The sequence below is a fragment of the Oncorhynchus mykiss genome, unplaced genomic scaffold, assembly GCF_013265735.2.
Source record: "Oncorhynchus mykiss isolate Arlee unplaced genomic scaffold, USDA_OmykA_1.1 un_scaffold_130, whole genome shotgun sequence".
Taxonomy (NCBI): domain Eukaryota; kingdom Metazoa; phylum Chordata; class Actinopteri; order Salmoniformes; family Salmonidae; genus Oncorhynchus; species Oncorhynchus mykiss.
Window position 1 is genome coordinate 37136 of NW_023493663.1, and position 23559 is coordinate 60694.

Genomic DNA, 23559 nt, shown 5'->3' on the forward strand with positions numbered 1-23559 from the left:
CTTAGCTTGTTTAAATGCCTTACAGAGGGAATAGCTACACTGTTTGTATTCGGTCATGTTTCCGGTCGCCTTGCCATGATTAAAAGCAGGTGTTCGCATGCTTTCAGTTTTGCTCAAATGCTGCCATCAATCCAGTTTCTGGTTGGGGAAGGTTTTAATATTCACCGTGGGTACCACATCACCGATGCACTTGCTAATAAACTCGCTCACCGAGTCAGCGTATACATCAATGTTATTATCTGAGGCTAGCCGGAACATATCCCAGTCCACGTGATCGAAGCGATCTTGAAGCGTGGAATCAGATTGGTCGGACCAGCGTTGAACAGACCTGAGCGCTGACCACAGGTTCACCCAATGTGACATAATAATGAAATGCTGACTACAGGTAAAACCTCTCAACAATTTTGTATTTTATTTAACCTTTACTTAATTAGGCAAGACAGTTAAGAACAAATTGCTATTTACAATGACGGCGTACCCCAGCCAAACCAAGACCAATTGTGTGCAGCCCCTACTGGGGACTCCCAACTATTTTGTGGCATCTAACCCAGCGTCGCCATCTTGCGCACCTTGTGTGTGAGGTGTGTGCATGCATTAATCTGTGTGTGTTACAGCAGGTCTTGCTCCACCCAGACAGTCTTCCTCTGTTCCTCCTGGATTCTGTCTTTCACCACTCTGATGAGGTCATCAGGCCCAGCCCATTCCTCAGGCTCCAGACACGCATAGAGACACGGAACACTCTCCAGCTCTCTCTCTCTGCTCCGACACACTCTGACAAACTCCTCCTCACTGTCCACACGAAGGGGCAGCTTCCTGTAGGAGACAGATGCAAGGGGTTAGGAATACTCTCCAGCTCTCTCTCTCTGCTCCGACACTCTGACAAACTCTTCCTCACTGTCCACACGCAGGGACAGCTTCCTGTAGGAGACAGATGCAAGGGGTTAGAGGTCAGAGTACCTTAGCTTCCTGATGTTCTTGTCACAGATCTTGATGTGGATGATGATTGGGTAGATCTCTCTCCTCAAAAGGTCTTTAACACAGCTCACGTCAGCCTCCATCAAACAGTGTTTACCCTGCACACAACAGACCTGGGTTCAAATACTATTTCAAATATCTCAATTCCTTTCATATACATTTCCAAATGAACAAATTGAACAAGTAGTTGAATATTGGAATGTACTTGGAAATACACTTGGAAAGTACTGGCATGTATTTGAAAATACTAAAATACACTGATTTAAATCCAATCATGTTTCTGGAAGGCTGCCCATGTGCTCCCTCTCTACCAAGGTGGTGACCCCTGAGTAATGATCTCCTGATCTCTAAACTGTCTAGCGAACATTTTAGAATCTTCAATCAACACTCAGCTTAGATCTTTTCTAGCTTCAAAATGTACTTCAATAGTGGCTGATCAAGGACATGGTAAATATAAATATAGCAGATTTTTCTGTACATTGGCTGGTAGTCTACACTTCTTGTATTCGGTACATGTGACAAATTAAATTAGATGTGACTTGATTCAATTTTTTTGTTTAGAAAGCCCTCGTGAAAACTTCCTCCATACCTTACTTCATTGTTAAATGAGTGACATACGAGTCACCAGACCTGGTCACAGGGATGGTTAACTACAGAATTCGGGGAATCTGCTTTGTTGTTTTGCACCCGTGTATAAAATTATCAAATTAAACATGTTGGTCGCATACACATGTTTAGCAGATGTAATACAGAGCTCTCTGCACCTTGATGCTCCGGGGCCTCCAGGGCAGTTCAAGTTGTTAATGGAGGACCCAATGGAATGATCTACAGAGCACTCTGCACCTTGATGCTCCTGGACCTCCAGGGCAGTTCAAGTTGTTAATGGAGGACCCAATGGAATGATCTACAGAGCACTCTGCACCTTGATGCTCCTGGACCTCCAGGGCAGTTCAAGTTGTTAATGGAGGACCCAATGGAATGATCTACAGAGCACTCTGCACCTTGATGCTCCTGGACCTCCAGGGCAGTTCAAGTTGTTAATGGAGGACCCAATGGAATGATCTACAGAGCACTCTGCACCTTGATGCTCCTGGACCTCCAGGGCAGTTCAAGTTGTTAATGGAGGACCCAATGGAATGATCTACAGAGCACTCTGCACCTTGATGCTCCTGGACCTCCAGGGCAGTTCAAGTTGTTAATGGAGGACCCAATGGAATGATCTACAGAGCACTCTGCACCTTGATGCTCCTGGACCTCCAGGGCAGTTCAAGTTGTTAAACTACTGAACAACCGATTGGCACGTGTGTTTTTCTGTTGTTCATTAGAAAATAGTCTTCCTGACTAATTCTGCGTTTGGTTAATGATGTTTGTCCCCCTTGAGCCACTGTAGATGCAGAAGCCTATTTCACTCAAAACCCCCCAGAATGAATCTAAGACCATTTAAGAAATCTGTTTTTGCCAAGGATGTTTTAGTTGCTAATGTTTACATCTAACTAAGGTGTTTGGTGCAGTATTTCTCAAGTAAGGAAATGGGCGTTGTGTCGTCTTATGTAACCAAGTTGGAGCTGCTGGGCAGGTCTGTCTCACTGTCTATGCTATTAGATAGAAACCCAACATTCATTTACCTGTTGTGACACACGGATGTTCCAAACTCCGTTTTAGACTTTATGACCAAAAGGATCCTATTTACACTTCCGGGATAAATGCAGTCGCTCTTTAAAATGAAGGACCTCATTGTTGAGGAATGTGTTTTCTTTTTAAATTGCTTGTAATATTGTGTGGTTTTATTACGTGGTATTGGAAAAGAGGCCTTGGTCTCAATGGGACTCCCTGCTAAAATAAAGGTTCTATAAAATAAATCAGTCAAGATGTAAAATAGTATGTACCTTTGCAGCAACAGCCTCTATGTTCTCAGGAGAGACAACCTCGTAGGTGTTGGTGTTCTTCTCTCTGGAGGAGATGATGGGTTCAATCCTCTGTCTCATTAAGAACTCTTCTTTAGTTAGGACATCTGGAATACATGACCTTTTATTAATATGATATAACTAAATAATATTAAACACACACACACACACACACACACACACACAACCCGACCTGGTTTGCAGATGTTGAAGTCCATGGCTCCACCCATGTTGAGTATCTTCTGAATAATGGTCCGGGCCAGACTGTTTGGACTGATCAGAACCGGCCTCTTCCTCTGGACCCGCTGAGGGGAGACCAGGCTGTACGGAACCAGGTTCACACTCCTACTCACATCACTGTATGGGTCTGCACAGTCTTCACACACACACACACACATTGTAAAGGGTACAGGTTGTAGAGTGTATAATAATATACAGCATAAATATATACAATGCTAATATACACTGCTCAAAAAAATAAAGGGAACACTTAAACAACACAATGTAACTCCAAGTCAATCACACTTCTGTGAAATCAAACTGTCCACTTAGGAAGCAACACTGATTGACAATACATTTCACATGCTGTTGTGCAGATGGAATAGACAACAGGTGGAAATCATAGGTTCTGCAGGTGGGGACCAGACCACTTCTCAGTTCCTCTGCTTCCTGGCTGATGTTTGTCACTTTGGAATGCTGGCGGTGCTTTCACTCTAGTGGTAGCATGAGACAGAGTCTACAACCCACACAAGTGGCTCAGGTAGTGCAGCTCATCCAGGATGGCACATCAATGTGAGCTGTGGCAAGAAGGTTTGCTGTGTCTGTCAGCGTAGTGTCCAGAGCATGGAGGCGCTACCAGGAGACAGGCCAGTACATCAGGAGACGTGGAGGAGGCCGTAGGAGGGCCCACAACCCAGCAGCAGGACCGCTACCTCCGCCTTTGTGCAAGGAAGAGCAGGAGGAGCACTGCCAGAGCCCTGCAAAATGACCTCCAGCAGGCCACAAATGTGCATGTGTCTGCTCAAACGGTCAGAAACAGACTCCATGAGGGTGGTATGAGGGCCCGACGTCCACAGGTGGGGGTTGTGCTTACAGCCCAACACCGTGCAGGACGTTTTTCATTTGCCAGAGAACACCAAGATTGTCAAATTCGCCACTGGCGCCCTGTGCTCTTCACAGATGAAAGCAGGTTCACACTGAGCACATGTGACAGTCTGGAGACACCGTGGAGAACGTTCTGCTGCCTGCAATATCCTCCAGCATGACCGGTTTGGCGGTGGGTCAGTCATGGTGTGGGGTGGCATTTCTTTGGGGGGGCCGCACAGCCCTCCATGTGCTCGCCAGAGGTAGCCCGACTGCCATTAGGTACCGAGATGAGATCCTCAGACCCCTTGTGAGACCATATGCTGGTGCGGTTGGCCCTGGGTTCCTCCTAATGCAAGACAATGCTAGACCTCATGTGGCTGGAGTGTGTCAGCAGTTCTTGCAAGAGGAAGGCATTGATGCTATGGACTGGCCCGCCCGTTCCCCAGACCTGAATCCAATTGAGCACATCTGGGACATCATGTCTCGCTCCATCCACCAACACCACGTTGCACCACAGACTGTCCAGGAGTTGGCGGATGCTTTAGTCCATGTCTGGGAGGAGATCCTTCAGGAGACCATCCGCCACCTCATCAGGAGCATGCCCAGGCGTTGTAGGGAGGTCATACAGGCACGTGGAGGCCACACACACTACTGAGCCTCATTTTGACTTGTTTTAAGGACATTACATCAAAGTTGGATCAGCCTGTAGTGTGGTTTTCCACTTTAATCCAGACCTCCATGGGTTGATATATTTGATTTCCATTGATAATTTGTGTGATTTTGATGTCAGCACATTCAACTATGTAAAGAAAAAAGTATTTAATAAGAATTTCATTCATTCAGATCTAGGATGTGTTATTTTAGTGTGTTACTAATGGTTTTCTTTGAGACTGTGGTCCCAGCTCTCTTCAGGTCATTGACCAGGTCCTGCCGTGTAGTTCTAGGCTGATCCTTCACCTTCTTCATGATCATTGATGCCCCACGAGGTGAGATCTTGCATGGAGCCCCAGACCGAGGGTGATTGACCGTCATCTTGAACTTCTTCCATTTTCTAATAATTGCGCCAACAGTTGTTGCCTTCTCACCAAGCTGCGTGCCTATTGTCCTGTAGCCCATCACAGCCTTGTGCAGGTCTCCAATTTTATCCCTGATGTCCTTCCACAGCTCTCTGGTCTTGTCCATTGTGGAGAGGTTGGAGTCTGTTTGAGTGTGTGGACAGGTGTCTTTTATACAGGTAACGAGTTCAAACAGGTGCAGTTAATACAGGTAATGAGTGGAGAACAAGGAGGGCTTCTTAAAGAAAAACTAACAGGTCTGTGAGAGCCGGAATTCTTACTGGTTGGTAGGTGATCAAATACTTGTGTCATGCAATAAAATGCAAATTAATTACTTAAAAATCATAGTGATTTTCCGGATTTTTGTTTTAGATACCGTCTCTCACAGTTGAAGTGTACCTATGTTAAAAATGACCTCTACATGCTTTGTAAGTAGGAAAAACTGCAAAATTGGCAGTGTATCAAATACTTGTTCTCTCCACTGGTGGTGTGTGTGTATAGAGAGAGAGAGAAACAGGGTGTAGGGTGTATAATAATATACAGCATATATATATATATATGAGAGAGAAACAGGGTGTATAATAATATACAGCATATATATATATATATATGAGAGAGAGAAACAGGGTGTAGGGTGTATAATAATAAACAGCATATATATATATATGAGAGAGAGAAACAGGGTGTAGGGTGTATAATAATAAACAGCATATATATATATATATATATATATATATATATATATATACACAGTGCCTTGCGAAAGTATTCGGCCCCCTTGAACTTTGCGACCTTTTGCCACATTTCAGGCTTCAAACATAAAGATATAAAACTGTATTTTTTTGTGAAGAATCAACAACAAGTGGGACACAATCATGAAGTGGAACGACATTTATTGGATATTTCAAACTTTTTTAACAAATCAAAAACTGAAAAATTGGGCGTGCAAAATTATTCAGCCCCCTTAAGTTAATACTTTGTAGCGCCACCTTTTGCTGCGATTACAGCTGTAAGTCGCTTGGGGTATGTCTCTATCAGTTTTGCACATCGAGAGACTGACATTTTTTCCCATTCCTCCTTGCAAAACAGCTCGAGCTCAATGAGGTTGGATGGAGAGCATTTGTGAACAGCAGTTTTCAGTTCTTTCCACAGATTCTCGATTGGATTCAGGTCTGGACTTTGACTTGGCCATTCTAACACCTGGATATGTTTATTTTTGAACCATTCTATTGTAGATTTTGCTTTATGTTTTGGATCATTGTCTTGTTGGAAGACAAATCTCCGTCCCAGTCTCAGGTCTTTTGCAGACTCCATCAGGTTTTCTTCCAGAATGGTCCTGTGTTTGGCTCCATCCATCTTCCCATCAATTTTAACCATCTTCCCTGTCCCTGCTGAAGAAAAGCAGGCCCAAACCATGATGCTGCCACCACCATGTTTGACAGTGGGGATGGTGTGTTCAGTGTGATGAGCTGTGCTGCTTTTACGCCAAACATAACGTTTTGCATTGTTGCCAAAAAGTTCAATTTTGGTTTCATCTGACCAGAGCACCTTCTTCCACATGTTTGGTGTGTCTCCCAGGTGGCTTGTGGCAAACTTTAAACAACACTTTTTATGGATATCTTTAAGAAATGGCTTTCTTCTTGCCACTCTTCCATAAAGGCCAGATTTGTGCAATATACGACTGATTGTTGTCCTATGGACAGAGTCTCCCACCTCAGCTGTAGATCTCTGCAGTTCATCCAGAGTGATCATGGGCCTCTTGGCTGCATCTCTGATCAGCCTTCTCCTTGTATGAGCTGAAAGTTTAGAGGGACGGCCAGGTCTTGGTAGATTTGCAGTGGTCTGATACTCCTTCCATTTCAATATTATCGCTTGCACAGTGCTCCTTGGGATGTTTAAAGCTTGGGAAATATTTTTGTATCCAAATCCGGCTTTAAACTTCTTCACAACAGTATCTCGGACCTGCCTGGTGTGTTCCTTGTTCTTCATGATGCTCTCAGCGCTTTTGACGGACCTCTGAGACTATCACAGTGCAGGTGCATTTATACGGAGACTTGATTACACACAGGTGGATTGTATTTATCATCATTAGTAATTTAGGTCAACATTGGATCATTCAGAGATCCTCACTGAACTTCTGGAGAGAGTTTGCTGCACTGAAAGTAAAGGGGCTGAATAATTTTGCACGCCCAATTTTTCAGTTTTTGATTTGTTAAAAAAGTTTGAAATATCCAATAAATGTCGTTCCACTTCATGATTGTGTCACACTTGTTGTTGATTCTTCACAAAAAAATACAGTTTTATATCTTTATGTTTGAAGCATGAAATGTGGCAAAAGGTCGCAAAGTTCAAGGGGGCCGAATACTTTCGCAAGGCACTGTATATATATATATATATATGAGAGAGAAACAGGTGTAGTGTATAGGTGTGTGTGTATATATAGAGAGAGAAACAGGTGTAGTGTATAGGTGTGTGTATATAGTGTGACAACCCTCCCACTCTGTCTGCTGTATTCTGTCTTTGTTCTTGTTTCCTTATTAGGATGCCGGTGGGCGGAGTTGGGAGGGTCGTCAGCTTCATGGGAAACACCTGGGCCAGGTGTCTCCCAGGATAAATAGACCTCTTCCACATTCATGGAGGAGACTCTCCATGCAGACACCTTTGTAGATTGTGTTGTGGTTCTTGGTGGCCTTTTGTTTGTTTGCTTTGGCACCTTTCAACACCCTGCATTATCACATTCATGCATGCAAAACACTCACTTACACTACTGATTACTGATTACACACGTCATTGTATATTTTCCTTAGTTGGTTTAGTTAATAAATATATATTTTGTTACTCCTTATCTCCACGTTGTCTCCCTTTGTTACGGGCTTTGAGCCGGTTCGTGACAATAGAGAGAGAGAGAAACAGGTGTAGTGTTTAGGTGTGTGTGTATAGAGAGAGAGAAACAGGGTGTAGTGTATAGGTGTGTGTGTGTATAGAGAGAGAGAGAAACAGGGCGTATAGGTAGTAGTGTACATGGTTTATGGTAGGATGTAGGTTTATGGTAGGATGTCGTTTTTTAATCCTGTCTCAGGGTTTTGAAGCCTGGTCTGGGCAGCATTGGGTTTCCAGTAGTGTGTAGGGTGCAGGGCATACCATCCTGTCTCAGGGTTTCGAAGCCTGGTCTGGGCAGCGTTGGGTTTCCTGTATTGTATAGTGTGTAGGGTGCAAGGCTTACCATCCTGTCTCAGGGTTTCGAAGCCTGGTCTGGGCAGCATTGGGTTTCCTGTATTGTATAGTGTGTAGGGTGCAAGGCTTACCATCCTGTCTCAGGGTTTCGAAGCCTGGTCTGGGCAGCGTCGGGTTTCCTGAGCTCACAATGCGAACACGCTCACTGCTGTTCATACGCTTATACTTATTATCCACCCTGCTGACAAACTACACACACACACACACACACACACACACACACACACACACACACACACACACACACACACACACACACACACACACACACACACACACACCACACATTGCACTTTACTGAGGAGATGGGTGTGTGTGTGAAGGTGTGTGAAGGTGTGTGTGTGTTACCTGTAGTATCTGTGTGATGAAGACGCTAGCTCTGGACATGCGAGGGCTGGATTTGGGGTCTGAGGACAGGCTGGACTCTTCAGGCTGTAAGCTGTTCTACACAACATAAACAACAATAACAACAACACATCAAGACAGTTCAAGGTGTTTACATGTAGTTAGCTCACGGTTATTAAAGGGTTGATGGACACTGTAGAGTGCATGGAGAATAAGAGCACCTCCTCCAAGCTGCCCACTGCACTGAGGATAGGAAACACTGTAGAGTGCATGGAGAATAAGAGCACCTCCTCCAAGCTGCCCACTGCACTGAGGAAAGGAAACACTGTCACTAGCCCCATTATTAAAGGGTTGATGGACACTGTAGAGTGCATGGAGAATAAGAGAACCTCCTCCAAGCTGCCCACTGCACTGAGGATAGGAAACACTGTCACTAGCCCCATTATTAAAGGGTTGATGGACACTGTAGAGTGCATGGAGAATAAGAGAACCTCCTCCAAGCTGCCCACTGCACTGAGGATAGGAAACACTGTCACTAGCAACAAATCCACCATAAACGAGAATTTCAATAAGCATTTTTCTACGGCTGGCCATGCTCCCCCCGCCCCCCGCTTCTCCTTCACTCAATTCCAAACAGCTTATGTTCTGAAAGAGCTGCAAATTCTGGATCCCTATAAATCAGCTGGGCTAGACAATCTGGACCCTCTCTTTCTAAAATTATCCTCAAAATTCGTATCGTCTGAGATCCCCAAAGATTGGAAAGCTGCCGCGGTCATCCCCCTCTTCAAAGGGGGAGACACCATAGACCCAAACTGTTACAGACCTATATCCATCCTACCCTGCCTTTCTAAAATCTTCGAAAGCCAAGTTAATAAACAGATCACCGACCATTTCGAATCCCACCATACCTTCTCCACTATGCAATCTGGTTTCCGAGCTGGTCATGGGTGCACCTCAGCCACGCTCAAGGTCCTAAACGACATCACAACCACCATCGATAAAAGACAATACTGTGCAGCCGTCTTCATCGACCTGGCCAAGGCTTTCAACTCTGTCAATCACCGCATTCTTATCTGCAAGACTCAATAGCCTTGGTTACTCAAATTACTACTTCAATAACTACTTCTCAGATAGAGTTCAGTGTGTCAAATTGGAGGGCCTGTTGTCTGGACCTCTGGCAGTCTCTATGGGGGTGCCACAGGGTTCAATTCTCTGGCCAACTCTTGTCTCTGTATATATCATTGTCGCTCTTGCTGCTGGTGATTCTCTGATCCACTTCTACCCAGACAACACCATTCTGTATACATCTGGCCATTATTTGGACACTGTGTTAACAAACCTCCAAACGAGCTTCAATGCCATACAACACTTCTTCCGTGGCCTGCTAGTAAAACTAAATGCATGCTCTTCAACCGATTGCTGCCCTCACCCGCCCGCCTGACTAGCATCACTACTTTGGAAGGTTCTGACTTAGAATATGTGGACAACTACAAATACCTAGGTGTCTGGTTAGAGTGTAAACTCTCCTTCCAGACTCACATTAAGCATCTCCAATCCAAAATTAAATCTAGGCTTCATATTTCACAACAAAGCCTCCTTCACTCATGCTGCCAAACATAGCCTCGTAAAACTGACTATCCTACCGATTCTTGACTTTGGCGATGTCATTTACAAAACAGTCTCCAACACTCTACTCAGAAAATTGGATGTAGTCTATCACAGTGCCATCCGTTTTGTCACCAAAGCCCCATATACTACCCTCAACTGCGACCTGTATGCTCTCGTTGGCTGGCCCTCGCTACATATTCGTCGCTAAACCCACTGGCTCCAGGCCATCTATAAGTCTTTGCTAGGTAAAGCTCCGCCTTATCTCAGCTCACTAGTCACCATAGCAACACCCACCCATAGCACGTGCTCCAGCAGGTATATTTCACTGGTCATCCCCAAAGCCAACTCCTCGTTTGGCTGCCTTTCCTTCCAGTTCTTTGCTGCCAATGACTGGAACGAATTGCAAAAATCACTGAAGCTGGAGACTTATATCTCCCTCACTTTAAGCAACAGCTGTCAGAGCAGCTTACCGATCACTGCACCTGTACACAGCCATCTGTAAATAGCCCATCCAACTACCTCGTCCCCACATTGTTATTCTTTTTTTTGCTCTTTTGCACCCCAGTATCTTTACTTGCACATCTTCTGCACATCTATCACTCCAGTGTTAATGCTAAATTGTAAATATTTTGCCACTATGGCCTATTTATTGCCTTACCTCACTAATCCTACTACATTTGTACACACTGTATATAGACTTTTTCTATTGTGTTATTGACTGTACATTTGTTTATCCCATGTGTAACTCAGTGTTGTTGTTTTTTGTTGCACTGCTTTGCTTTGCTTTATCTTGGCCAGGTCATAGTTGTAAATTAGAACTTGTTCTCAACTGGCCTACCTGGTTAAATAAAGGTTAAATATTATAATTATTTTTATAATCTATGTAGATTCAGGAATTCCCCAGGGCAGCTGTCTAGGCCCATTTACTTAAAAAAAACTTTACTAATGACATGCCACTGGCTTTGAATAAAGCCAGAGTGTCTATGTATGTGAATGACTCAACTCTATACATGTCAGCTACTACAGCGACTGAAAGGACTGCAACACCCATGCATACCCCACAAGACATGCCACAAGAGGTCTCCTCACAGTCCTCAAGTCCAGAACAGACTATGGGAGGCACACGGTATTACATAGAGTCATGACTACATGGAACTCTATTCCACATCAAGAAACTGATACAAGCAGTAAAATTAGATTTAAAAAACAGAATAAAAACACCTTATGGAACAGTGGGGACTGTGAAGCAACACAAACATAGGCACAGACACATGCATACATACTATACACGCACGTAAACATGGATTTAGTACTGTACATATGTGGTAGTGGTGGAGTAGGGGCCTGAGGGCAAACAGTGTGTTGTGAAATCGGAGAATGTATTGTAATGTTTTTAAAATCGTATAAACTGCCTTAATTTTGCTGGGTCCCAGGATGAGTAGCTGCTGCCAAGGCAGGAGGGATCCATAATAAATACAAATGGAATCAGGATGCACCAGCTCAATTTCGAGTCTCAGAGCAAAGGGTCTGAATACTCATATAAGTAAGGTATTTATGTTTCTTATATTTTTGCAAACATTTCTAAGATCCTGTTTTCGCTTTGTCATTATGGGGTCTTGTGTGTAGAATGATGAGGATTTTTATTTATTTTATCAATTTTAGAATAAGGCTGTAACATCAAGGGGTTGGAATTTTTCCGAAGGCACTGTAGATGTATGTACCCTGAACATCCCAAATATGGCACCTCGGGGGGGCGTGGCAGCCTGTAACGGCTCTCGTCGACAGGAGTGGACCAAATATGGCACCTCGGGGGGGCGTGGCAGCCTGTAACGGCTCTCATCAACAGGAGTGGACCAAATATGGCACCTCGGGGGGCGTGGCAGCCTGTAACGGCTCTCATCGACAGGAGTGGACCAAATATGGCACCTCGGGGGGCGTGGCAGCCTGTAACGGCTCTCGTCGACAGGAGTGGACCAAAGTGTTCATGATTTTTATTATCAAAAACCGTTCTGAGCTGGAACAGAGCGCACCGGGATGTGTATCACACGCTCCCCACAGTAAGCACAGGGAGTTGGCTCAGGTCTAAACCCTGACTCTGCCAATCTCCCCGTCTGCCTCCGCCCAAAAATGGTTGGAGCTGTCTCTCGGGCTTCCGTCATTGTCTTAACTCCTCGTATCGTCACCGTTCCTCACTCCCTGCCTCCGCCTGCTTCCATGGCAGGGTCTGCTTCCCAGGTCCAGGATGTCCACTCCCTTTTCCCCCGAGCCCAGGATCCCTGCTCCTCCTGGCCACGCTGCTTGGTTCTTTGGTGGTGGGGTCTTCTGTAATGGCTCTCGTCGAAAGGAGTGGACCAAAGCGCAGCGTGGAAAGTATTTATGATTTTTATTATCAAAAAACACTCAAACAAAATAACAAAGCGAACAGTTCTGTCAGGTAACAGACACTAAACAAAAAACAAGATCCCACAAAACCCAAAAGGAAAATGACAACTTATATGTGATCCCCAATCAGAGACAACGATAGACAGCTGCCTCTGATTGGGAACCACACACGGCCAAAAACAAAGAAATAGAAAACAGACTTTCCCACCCGAGTCACACCCTGACCTAACCAAACATAGAGAATAATAAGGATCTCTAAGGTCAGGGCATGACACAGCCACAATTTTTACAAAAATAATAACAATTTAAATACATCCAGTATTTAGATTCCAGTCAATGTCTCTATGCCAAGTTGAACGGGTCATCTTTCAGAAGAATTTGGAACTGAGTTGATAGCCCATAGCTACATGTCTGATGGCTTTGTTCATTGGTTTATTATAAATCCCCATTAGTTCCTGCCAAGGCAGCAGCTACTCTTCCTGGGGTTTATTATGGATCTCCATTAGTTCCTGCCAAGGCAGCAGCTACTCTTCCTGGGGTTTATTATGGATCCCCATTAGTTCCTGCCAAGGCAGCAGCTACTCTTCCTGGGGTTTATTATGGATCTCCATTAGTTCCTGCCAAGGCAGCAGCTACTCTTCCTGGGGTTTATTATGGATCCCCATTAGTTCCTGCCAAGGCAGCAGCTACTCTTCCTGGGGTTTATTATGGATCCCCTTTAGTTCCTGTCAAGGCAGCAGCTACTCTTCCTGGGGTTTATTATGGATCCCCATTAGTTCCTGTCAAGGTAGCAGCTACTCTTCCTGGGGTTTATTATGGATCCCCATTAGTTCCTGCCAAGGCAGCAGCTACTCTTCCTGGGGTTTATTATGGATCCCCTTTAGTTCCTGTCAAGGCAGCAGCTACTCTTCCTGGGGTTTATTATGGATCTCCACTAGTTCCTGCCAAGACAGCAGCTACTCTTCCTGGGGTTTATTATGGATCCCCATTAGTTAAGAACACATTTTTATTTACAATGATGGCCTACCAAAAGGCCTCCTACGGGGACGGGGGTCTGGGATTAAAAATTAAAAATAAATACAATATAAATATAGGACACAACACTACATAAAGAGAATCCTAAGACAACAACATAGCAAGGCAGCATCACATGACAACACATCATGGTAGCAACACAACATGTTAACAACATGGTAGCAACACAAAACATGGTACAAACATTATTGGGCACAGTCAACAGCACAGAGGGCAAGAAGGTAGAGACAACAATACATCACACAAAGCAGCCACAACTGTCAGAAAGATTGTCCATGATTGAGTCTTTGAATGAAGAGATTGAGATAAAACTGTCCAGTTTGAGTGTTTGTTGCAGCTCATTCTCGTCTCTAATTGCAACGAACTGAAAAGACGAGGGACCCAGGGATGTGTGTGCTTTGGGGACCTTTAACAGAATGTGACTGGCAGAACGGCTGTTGTATGTGGAGGATGAGGGCTGCAGTAGGTATTTTAAATGTATTTTTATTGTACCTTTATTTAACTAGGCAAGTCAGTTAAGAACAAATTCTTATTTTCATTGACGACCTAGGAACAGTGGGTTAACTGCCTGTTCAGGGTCAGAACAACAGATTTGTACCTTGTCAGCTCGGGGTTTTGAACTTGCAACCTTCCGGTTACTAGTCCAACGCTCTAACCACTAGGCTACCAGATATGGGGGAGTAAGGCCTAAGAGGGTTTTATAAATAAGCATCAACCAGTGGGTCTTGCGACGGGTATACAGAGATTACCAGTTTACAGAGGACTGTAGAGTGATGTGTCCTATAAGGAGCGTTGGGGGCCAATCTGACGGCCGAATGGTAATATATGATGTTGATCTGAAGCCACTGACTCGGCCAATAAGTTATTTCCTCCTCTGGCGCACAGTTTCAGAGAAGTCCTCTTTGGAGAAGATGTTGGTTCCTCTCAAATCTAGTTTAGGTTGTACCGGTACGTCATATTAGCTCAATCGCCAATTTCTCAGCCTCACAGAATCACAGAAACAGAACACCTTGAATGAATAACAGAAACAAGTTGCTATGGATGAAATAGATGAAAATAACTGTTCAAAGCATGAAAAATATGCAAAAACATATATTTTTGTATATCAAATGTGAGTATAAATCTGTGAAATGTTTTAAATATATGATTATTTTGGAGGAATTTAAACCATTTTACAGTTACCAAAGGTTAATAAAATAAAAAGTGTAACTATGTGACAGAAAGTGTCATTTTGACATTTCCAATTTGGACTCGAAAATAACCCTTGTTAGGGCTTTAGGGGTAAAAAAATGGCCCCAGTTGGTGATTTAGGGCTCAAAAATTACCCCTGTTGGGGCTTTTAGCAGTTGAAATATGTTGATGCGTTTAAGGTTAAATGTCAAACACACTATAACGTGGATCTGTAATGGTCCGTATTGAATCTAGGCCTTAGTTAGTCAGTCAGTTACGTTAGTCAAGCAGTTGTTCAGCCAGTTTGTTAGATAGAAGCTAGGTTAGTTAGTTGGTTAGTTAGTTGGGGACTAGTTAGTTGGTTAGTAAGTTGGTTAGTTAGTTAGTTAGTTGGGGACTAGTTAGTTGGTTAGTTTGTTTGTTAGGGGATAATGGGTTAGGGGCTAGTTAGTTGGAGGCCAGTTAGTAAGGGGCTAGTTAGTTAGATGAAAGTTAGTTAGAGGCTAATTCGTTAGGGGTAGTTAGTACCCTGAGGTTATGCAGGCTGCTAGTTAGTTAGGGGCTAGTTAGTTATGGGCTAGTTGGTTATGGGCTAGTTGGTTATGGGCTAGTTAGTTGGAGGCTAGTTAGTTACGGGCTAGTTAGTACCCTGATGTTATGCAGGCTGCTAGTTACTTAGTGGCTAGTTAGTTAGGGGCTATATAGTTAGAGGCTAGATAGTTAGAGGCTAGATAGTTAGGGGCTAGTTAGTACCCTGAGGTTATGCAGGTTGCTAGTTAGTTACGAGCTGGTTAGTACCCTGAGGTTATGCAGGCTGCTAGTTAGTTACGAGCTAGTTATTACCCTGAGGTTATGTAGGCTGCTAGTTAGTTGGGAGTAAGTTGGCTAGTTAGTTAGGGGCTAGTTAGTACCATGAGGTTATGCAGGCTGCTAGTCAGTTAGGGGTTAGCTGGCTAGTTAGTTAGGGGCTTGTTAGTGCCCTAAGGTTATGCAGGCTGCTAATTAGTTAAGGGTAAGTTGGCTAGTTAGTTAGGGGCTAGTTAGTACCACGAGGTTATGCAGGCTGCTAGTCAGTTAGGGGTTAGCTGGCTAGTTAGTTAGGGGCTTGTTAGTGCCCCAAGGTTATGCAAGCTGCTAATTAGTTAGGGGTAAGTTGGCTAGTTAGTTAGGGGCTAGTTAGTACCATGAGGTTATGTAGGCTGCTAGTTAGTTAGGGGTAAGTTGGCTAGTTAGTTAGGGGCTAGTTAGTACCATGAGGTTATGCAGGCTGCTAGTCAGTTAGGGGGTAGCTGGCTAGTTAATTAGGGTCTAGTTAATACCTTGAAGTTGCGCAGGCTGTCATTCTCCTCTCTTCCTCCTCGACACACCAGCTTCTGCATCTTTACCAGGAGAAGCTGCTGGGCCCTGTAGATCATACACGCGTGCGTGTGCGAACACACACACAGACACACACACACACACACACAGGTCAGTGGTGATCTATAGTGGTTGCTAATCTGATGTTGTATCGAGCTTCTGCATCTTTTCCAGGAGCAACTGCTGGGCCCTGTAGATCACACACATACAGGTCTGTGGTGAAATGTAGTAGTCTGATGTTACATCAAGCTTCTGGATCAGTATTTGAAAGTATTCATCTGGTATTCTGTAGTACTGTGTAGTAGTATGTAATAGTCTGTAGTAGTCTGTAGTACTCTGTAGTAGTCTGTAGCAATCTGTAGTAGTCTGTAGTAGTCTGTAGTAGTGTGTAGTACTCTGCAGTACTCTGTAGTAGTCCATAGTAGTCTGTAGTAGTCTGTAGTACTCTGTAGTAATATGTAGTAGTATGTAGTACTCTGTAGTACTCTGTAGTAGTCTGTAGTAGTATGTAGTGATCTGTAGTAGTATGTAGTAGTGTGTAGTAGTCTGTAGTACTCTGTAGTTTGTAGTAGTGTGTAGTAGTCCATAGCAGTCTGTATTTACCGTGAGTAAGAGGGGATGGTGCCTTTTTCCGATAGGTCGGTTCCAGAGTAGGCTTCGACCCGGGAGCAAAGCCACTCCCACTTCCCCTGGTGCATCGTGTCCAGGACATGGACCACCTTAATCAATCAATCAACCAATCAAATACAGTGCCTTGCGGAAGTATTCGGCCCCCTTGAACTTTGTGACCTTTTGCCACATTTCACGCTTCAAACATAAAGATATAAAACTGTATTTTTTTGTGAAGAATCAACAACAAGTGGGACACAATCATGAAGTGGAACGACATTTATTGGATATTTCAAACTTTTTTAACAAATCAAAAACTGAAAAATTGGGCGTGCAAAATTATTCAGCCCCCTTAAGTTAATACTTTGTAGCGCCACCTTTTGCTGCGATTACAGCTGTAAGTCGCTTGGGGTATGTCTCTATCAGTTTTGCACATCGAGAGACTGAAATGTTTTCCCATTCCTCCTTGCAAAACAGCTCGAGCTCAGTGAGGTTGGATGGAGAGCATTTGTGAACAGCAGTTTTCAGTTCTTTCCACAGATTCTCGATTGGATTCAAGTCTGGACTTTGACTTGGCCATTCTAACACCTGGATATGTTTATTTTTGAACCATTCCATTGTAGATTTTGCTTTATGTTTTGGATCATTGTCTTGTTGGAAGACAAATCTCCGTCCCAGTCTCAGGTCTTTTGCAGACTCCATCAGGTTTTCTTCCAGAATGGTCCTGTATTTGGCTCCATCCATCTTCCCATCAATTTTAACCATCTTCCCTGTCCCTGCTGAAGAAAAGCAGGCCCAAGCCATGATGCTGCCACCACCATGTTTGACAGTGGGGATGGTGTGTTCAGCTGTGTTGCTTTTACGCCAAACATAACGTTTTGCATTGTTGCCAAAAAGTTCAATTTTGGTTTCATCTGACCAGAGCACCTTCTTCCACATGTTTGGTGTGTCTCCCAGGTGGCTTGTGGCAAACTTTAAACGACACTTTTTATGGATATCTTTAAGAAATGGCTTTCTTCTTGCCACTCTTCCATAAAGGTCAGATTTGTGCAATATATGACTGATTGTTGTCCTATGGACAGAGTCTCCCACCTCAGCTGTAGATCTCTGCAGTTCATCCAGAGTGATCATGGGCCTCTTGGCTGCATCTCTGATCAGTCTTCTCCTTGTATGAGCTGAAAGTTTAGAGGGACGGCCAGGTCTTGGTAGATTTGCAGTGGTCTGATACTCCTTCCATTTCAATATTATCGCTTGCACAGTGCTCCTTGGGATGTTAAAAGCTTGGGAAGTCTTTTTGTATCCAAATCCGGCTTTAAACTTCTTCACAACAGTATCTCGGACCTGCCTGGTGTGTTCCTTGTTCTTCATGATGCTCTCTGCGCTTTTAACGGACCTCTGAGACTATCACAGTGCAGGTGCATTTATACGGAGACTTGATTACACACAGGTGGATTGTATTTATCATCATTTGTCATTTAGGTCAACATTGGATCATTCAGAGATCCTCACTGAACTTCTGGAGAGAGTTTGCTGCACTGAAAGTAAAGGGGCTGAATAATTTTGCACGCCCAAGTTTTCAGTTTTTGATTTGTTAAAAATGTTTGAAATATCCAATAAATGTCGTTCCACTTCATGATTGTGTCCCACTTGTTGTTGATTCTTCACAAAAAAATACAGTTTTATATCTTTATGTTTGAAGCCTGAAATGTGGCAAAAGGTCGCAAAGTTCAAGGGGGCCGAATACTTTCGCAAGGCACTGTAAATATGTTAATCAATCAATCAACCAATAAATCACTCAATCAACCTATCAACCGATCAATCGATCAACCAATCAATCAATCATTAATTCAATAAAATAATCAAACATCATCCAACCAATTACTCAAACAATAAATTAACCAAACAACCAAGCAATCAATCAACCCTAACCCTAACAACAACAACACGATAATAACAGGTACCTCGTTACATATTGTAGATTGATGTACCTCGTCACAAAGCACATATTGTAGATTATGTCATGTATATATTGTATATTGTACACTACCGGTCAACAGTTTTAGAACACCTACTCATTCAAGGGTTTCTCTTTATTTTTACTATTTTCTACATTGTAGAATAATAGTGAATTGACTACAGGACTATTGACATATGGAATCAAGTAGTAACCAAAAAATCAAAATATATTTTATATTTGAGATGGAAACTTTTAAAGTTTCTTCAAGTGCAGTCGCAAAAACCATCAAGAACAATGAAGAAACTGACTCTCATGTGGACAACCACAGGAATGGAAGACCCAGAGTTACCTCCAAGTTCATTCGAGTTACCAGCCTCAGAAATTGCAGCCCAAATAAATGGTTCACAGAGTTCAAGTAACAGACACACCTCAACATTAACTGTTCAGAGGAGACTGTGTGAATCAGGCCTTCATGGTTGAATTGCTGCAAATAAACCCCTACTAAAGGACACCAATAATAAGAAGATACTTGCTTGGGTCAAGAGGGTTAGGGTTAGGGTTAGCCCTAACCCTAACCCTTTTTCATAAAAACATTTCATTGTGTAACCAGCCGTCATATCAGGTTAGTCCACTAGGGACATTTCATTGTGTAACCAGCCGTCATATCGGGTTAGTCCACTAGGGACTTTTCATTGTTTAACCAGCCGTCATATCGGGTTAGTCCACTAGGGACTTTTCATTGCATTATGTTAGTAATCAATTCAACCTAAGCTGTGTGTGTTTATGTATTTCTGTGTGATTGTTTAGTTAGTTAGTAGATAAATAATTAAGCCAATTTGTGTATCGCTGAATCATCATTTAGACTAGGATTTATGAAGTCAATGACTTTCAGAATGAGACTGATATGAGGTAATAACTAACACTTGCACTTACTTTGCTGATAGTTACCTTATTGAGGAAAAGTGTACTTACTATGACTGAGATATGTGGTTGTCTCACTTAGCTATCTTCAGATGAATGTACTAACTGTAGGTCGATCTGGATAAGAGTGTCTACTAAATGACAGGGTTAGGGTCAGGAGGTACCTCATCACAAAGCACGCTCAGGGAGCAGGTGTCTGATTGGCCAGAGATGTTGAGGTTGATTCTGATGTAGAATGAGTCTCCTGACGTCACCGTTCCCTCCGATAGATCCCTCTGCAGCCTCCGGTACCCTGACAGACACACACAGACACACAATAGATTGCACAATGTTTTTTATCTGTGTTTGAAGCCTGAGCGTAAAGTGAGGTGTCCAGGGTTAGGTTTAGGGTTAGTCCAGGTGGGTTAGGGTTAGTCTAGGTGTCCAGGGTTAGTCCAGGTGTCCAGGGTTAGGGTTAGTCCAGGTGTCCAGGGTTAGGGTTCGGGTTAGTCCAGGTGGGTTAGGGTTAGTGGGTTAGGATTAGTCTAGGTGTCCAGGGTTAGTCCAGGTGTCCAGGGTTAGGGTTAGTCCAGGTGTCCAGGGTTAGGGTTAGTCCAGGTGTCCAGGGTTAGGGTTAGTCCAGGTGTCCAGAACAGATGCAGATAAAACCTCCACTACAATGCTGTTAGGGGATTTACAATGCTGTTAGGGGATTTACAATGGTGTTAGGGGATTTACAATGGTGTTAGGGGATTTACAATGCTGTTAGGGGATTTACAATACTGTTAGGGGATTTACAATGGTGTTAGGGGATTTACAATGCTGTTAGGGGATTTACAATGCTGTTAGGGGATTTACAATGCTGTTAGGGGATTTACAATGGTGTTAGGGGATTTACAATGCTGTTAGGGGATTTACAATGGTGTTAGGGGATGGTGTGTTTGCCTGTGTGTGTGTGTACGTTTACAGTGTAAGAACGTACCATCATAGTTGGCACGGTAGTGCAGTTGGATTGGTCCAGAGCAACGTTGCATCGTCCAATGGGCTTCCTCCTGGGTGCAGGTGTCCAACGAGATGCTCTGGTTCTCCCCGCGGATACAGCCCTCCAGCTGGACCAGCCAATGACAGAGAGGGAAGGGGAACAGAGCCATTAAGAAGACAGCTGTAGGTCCACTAATTCCTTATACGGAGCCCAGTCATTTTATTCAACATGCCAATATTATGGAATTTTCAATGGTTGTACTTTTTAAAAATTACAATTTCAGTTTTATAATACCTTAGGGTTAGGGCACCTCAGGGTACCTTAGGGTTAGGGTACCTTAGGGTTAGGGTACCTTAGGGTACCTCAAGGTTAGGGTTCCTCAGGGTTAGGGTACCTTAGGGTTAGGGTACCTTGGGGTTAGGGTACCTAGGGCACCTTAGGGTTAGGGTACCTTAGGGTTAGGGTACCTTAGGGTTAGGGTACCTTAGGGTACCTCAAGCTTAGGGTTCCTCAGGGTTAGGGTACCTTAGGGTTAGGGTACCTTAGGGTTAGGGTTCCTTAGGGTTAGGGTACCTTAGTGTTAGGGTTCCTCAGGGTTAGGGTACCTTAGGGTTAGTGTACCTTAGGGTTAGGGTTCCTTAGGGTTAGGGCACCTAGGGTACCTTAAGGTTAGGGCACCTTAGGGTTAGGGTACCTAGGGTACCTTAGGGTTAGGGTACCTCAGGGCTAAGGTACCTATGGTACCTTAGGGTTGGGGTTCCTCAGGGTTAGGGTAGCGTAGGGTTAGAGTACCTCAGGTTTACAGTATCTAGGGTACCTTAGGGTTAGGGCACCTTAGGGTTAGGGTACCTAGGGTACCTCAGGGTTAGGGTACCTCAGGGTTAGGGTACCTGGAGTACCTTAGTAGTTAGTGTGTATCACAGTGTATCTCACCAAAAGGAGGTGGTGGCCCTCCCGTAGCCCCGCCTTCTCAGCGCCGGACTCTGATTGGACAGACGACACAAAGATTCCACTGTCGTTACCACCAACCAGCGTGACATCAGCCAAAAGTTGGTCGCCTAGCAATGAAAGCTCCTGGACTGGCCGCAGAGAAGAGCTGACCCTCGAGAAGGAGGAGAGAGACGGACGGAAAGGCCTACACACACACACACACACATACACACACACACGCACATACATACATACACACACACATATACAAACACACATATACACACACACGTACACACACACACACACGTACAAACATATGCGTACACACACACACACACACATATGCATTGACACACACACGCACATATACACACAAATACAAACACACACACACACACATATACAAACACACACACCCAACACACACGCACACACATACACACACAAATGTTAAGGTTTGTAATTTGTACATGAATGTTTGTGTGTGTTTGTGAGAAGCTTCCATTAAAGAAAACGATCTGAGTTATATTAGATAGATAGCTTTGAAGAGATGATTGTGGACTACAGGAAAAAGAGGACCGAGCACACCCCCATTCTCATCGACGGGGCTGCAGTGGAGCAGGTTGAGAGCTTCAAGTTCCTTGGTGTCCACATCACCAACAAACTAACATGGTCCAAGCACACCAAGACAGTCGTGAAGAGGGCACGACAAAACCTATTCCCCCTCAGGAGACTGAAAAGATCCTCAGATCCTCAAAAGGTTCTAAAGGTTAAAGGTTATACAGCTGCACCATCGAGAGCATCCTGACTGATTGCATCACTGCCTCGTATGGCAACTGCTCGGCCTCCGACCGCAAGGCACTAGAGGGTAATGCGAACGGCCCAGTACATCACTGGGGCCAAGTTTCCTGCCATCCAGGACCTCTATACCAGGTGGTGTCAGAGGAAGGCCCTAAAAATTGTCAAAGACTCCAGCCACCCTAGTCATAGACTGTTCTCTCTGCTACCGCAAAGCAAGAGGTACCGGAACATCTAGTCAAATGGCCACCCAGACTATTTGCATTGCCCCTCCCCCTCTTTACACCACTGCTACTCTCTGTTGTCATCTATGCATAGTCACGTTAATAACTCTACCTACATGTACATACTACCTCAACTAACCGGTGCCCCGGCACATTGACTCTGTACCGTAATACCCTGTATATAGCCTCCACATTGACTCTGTACCGTAACCCCCTGTATATAGCCTCCACATTGACTCTGTACCGGTACCCCCTGTATATAGCCTCCACATTGACTCTGTATCGGTACCCCCCTGTATATAGCCTCCACATTGACTCTGTACCGGTACCCCCTGTATATAGCCTCCACATTGACTCTGTATCGGTACCCCCCTGTATATAGCCTCCACATTGACTCTGTAGCGGTACCCCCCCTGTATATAGCCTCCACATTGACTCTGTATCGGTACCCCCCTGTATATAGCCTCCACATTGACTCTGTATCAGTACCCCCTGTATATAGCCTCCACATTGACTCTGTATCGGTACCCCCCTGTATATAGCCTCCACATTGACTCTGTATCAGTACCCCTTGTATATAGCCTCCACATTGACTCTGTATCAGTACCCCTTGTATATAGCCTCCACATTGACTCTGTATCAGTACCCCTTGTATATAGCCTCCACATTGACTCTGTATCGGTACCCCCCTGTATATAGTCTCCACATTGACTCTGTATCGGTACCCCCCTGTATATAGCCTCCACATTGACTCTGTATCAGTACCCCTTGTATATAGCCTCCACATTGACTCTATAGCGGAACCCCCCCTGTATATAGCCTCCACATTGACTCTGTATCGGTACCCCCCTGTATATAGTCTCCACATTGACTCTGTATCGGTACCCCCCTGTATATAGCCTCCACATTGACTCTGTATCAGTACCCCTTGTATATAGCCTCCACATTGACTCTGTATCAGTACCCCCTGTATATAGTCTCACTATTGTTATTTTACTGCTGATCT

The 23559-nt window shown here is 44.2% G+C and overlaps 1 protein-coding gene across 2 annotated transcripts in view; it reads right to left on the reverse strand.

Moving 5' to 3' along the window:
- Positions 1–386: 386 nt before the first annotated feature.
- The window catches only part of LOC110518051 (caspase recruitment domain-containing protein 11), a 118693-nt gene continuing 95520 nt past the window's right edge, over positions 387–23559 (reverse strand). For both annotated transcript variants that reach the window (XM_036972243.1, XM_036972242.1), the window contains 11 exons: positions 21532–21733; positions 20599–20725; positions 19802–19929; positions 16754–16869; positions 16114–16198; positions 8603–8698; positions 8326–8443; positions 3073–3255; positions 2862–2986; positions 958–1073; positions 387–813 (listed from right to left, as the gene is read on the reverse strand). In XM_036972243.1, coding sequence (XP_036828138.1) covers positions 609–813; positions 958–1073; positions 2862–2986; positions 3073–3255; positions 8326–8443; positions 8603–8698; positions 16114–16198; positions 16754–16869; positions 19802–19929; positions 20599–20725; positions 21532–21733 — 1501 coding nt within the window. In that variant the 3' untranslated portion in view covers positions 387–608. The remainder of the gene's footprint in view (positions 814–957; positions 1074–2861; positions 2987–3072; positions 3256–8325; positions 8444–8602; positions 8699–16113; positions 16199–16753; positions 16870–19801; positions 19930–20598; positions 20726–21531; positions 21734–23559) is intronic.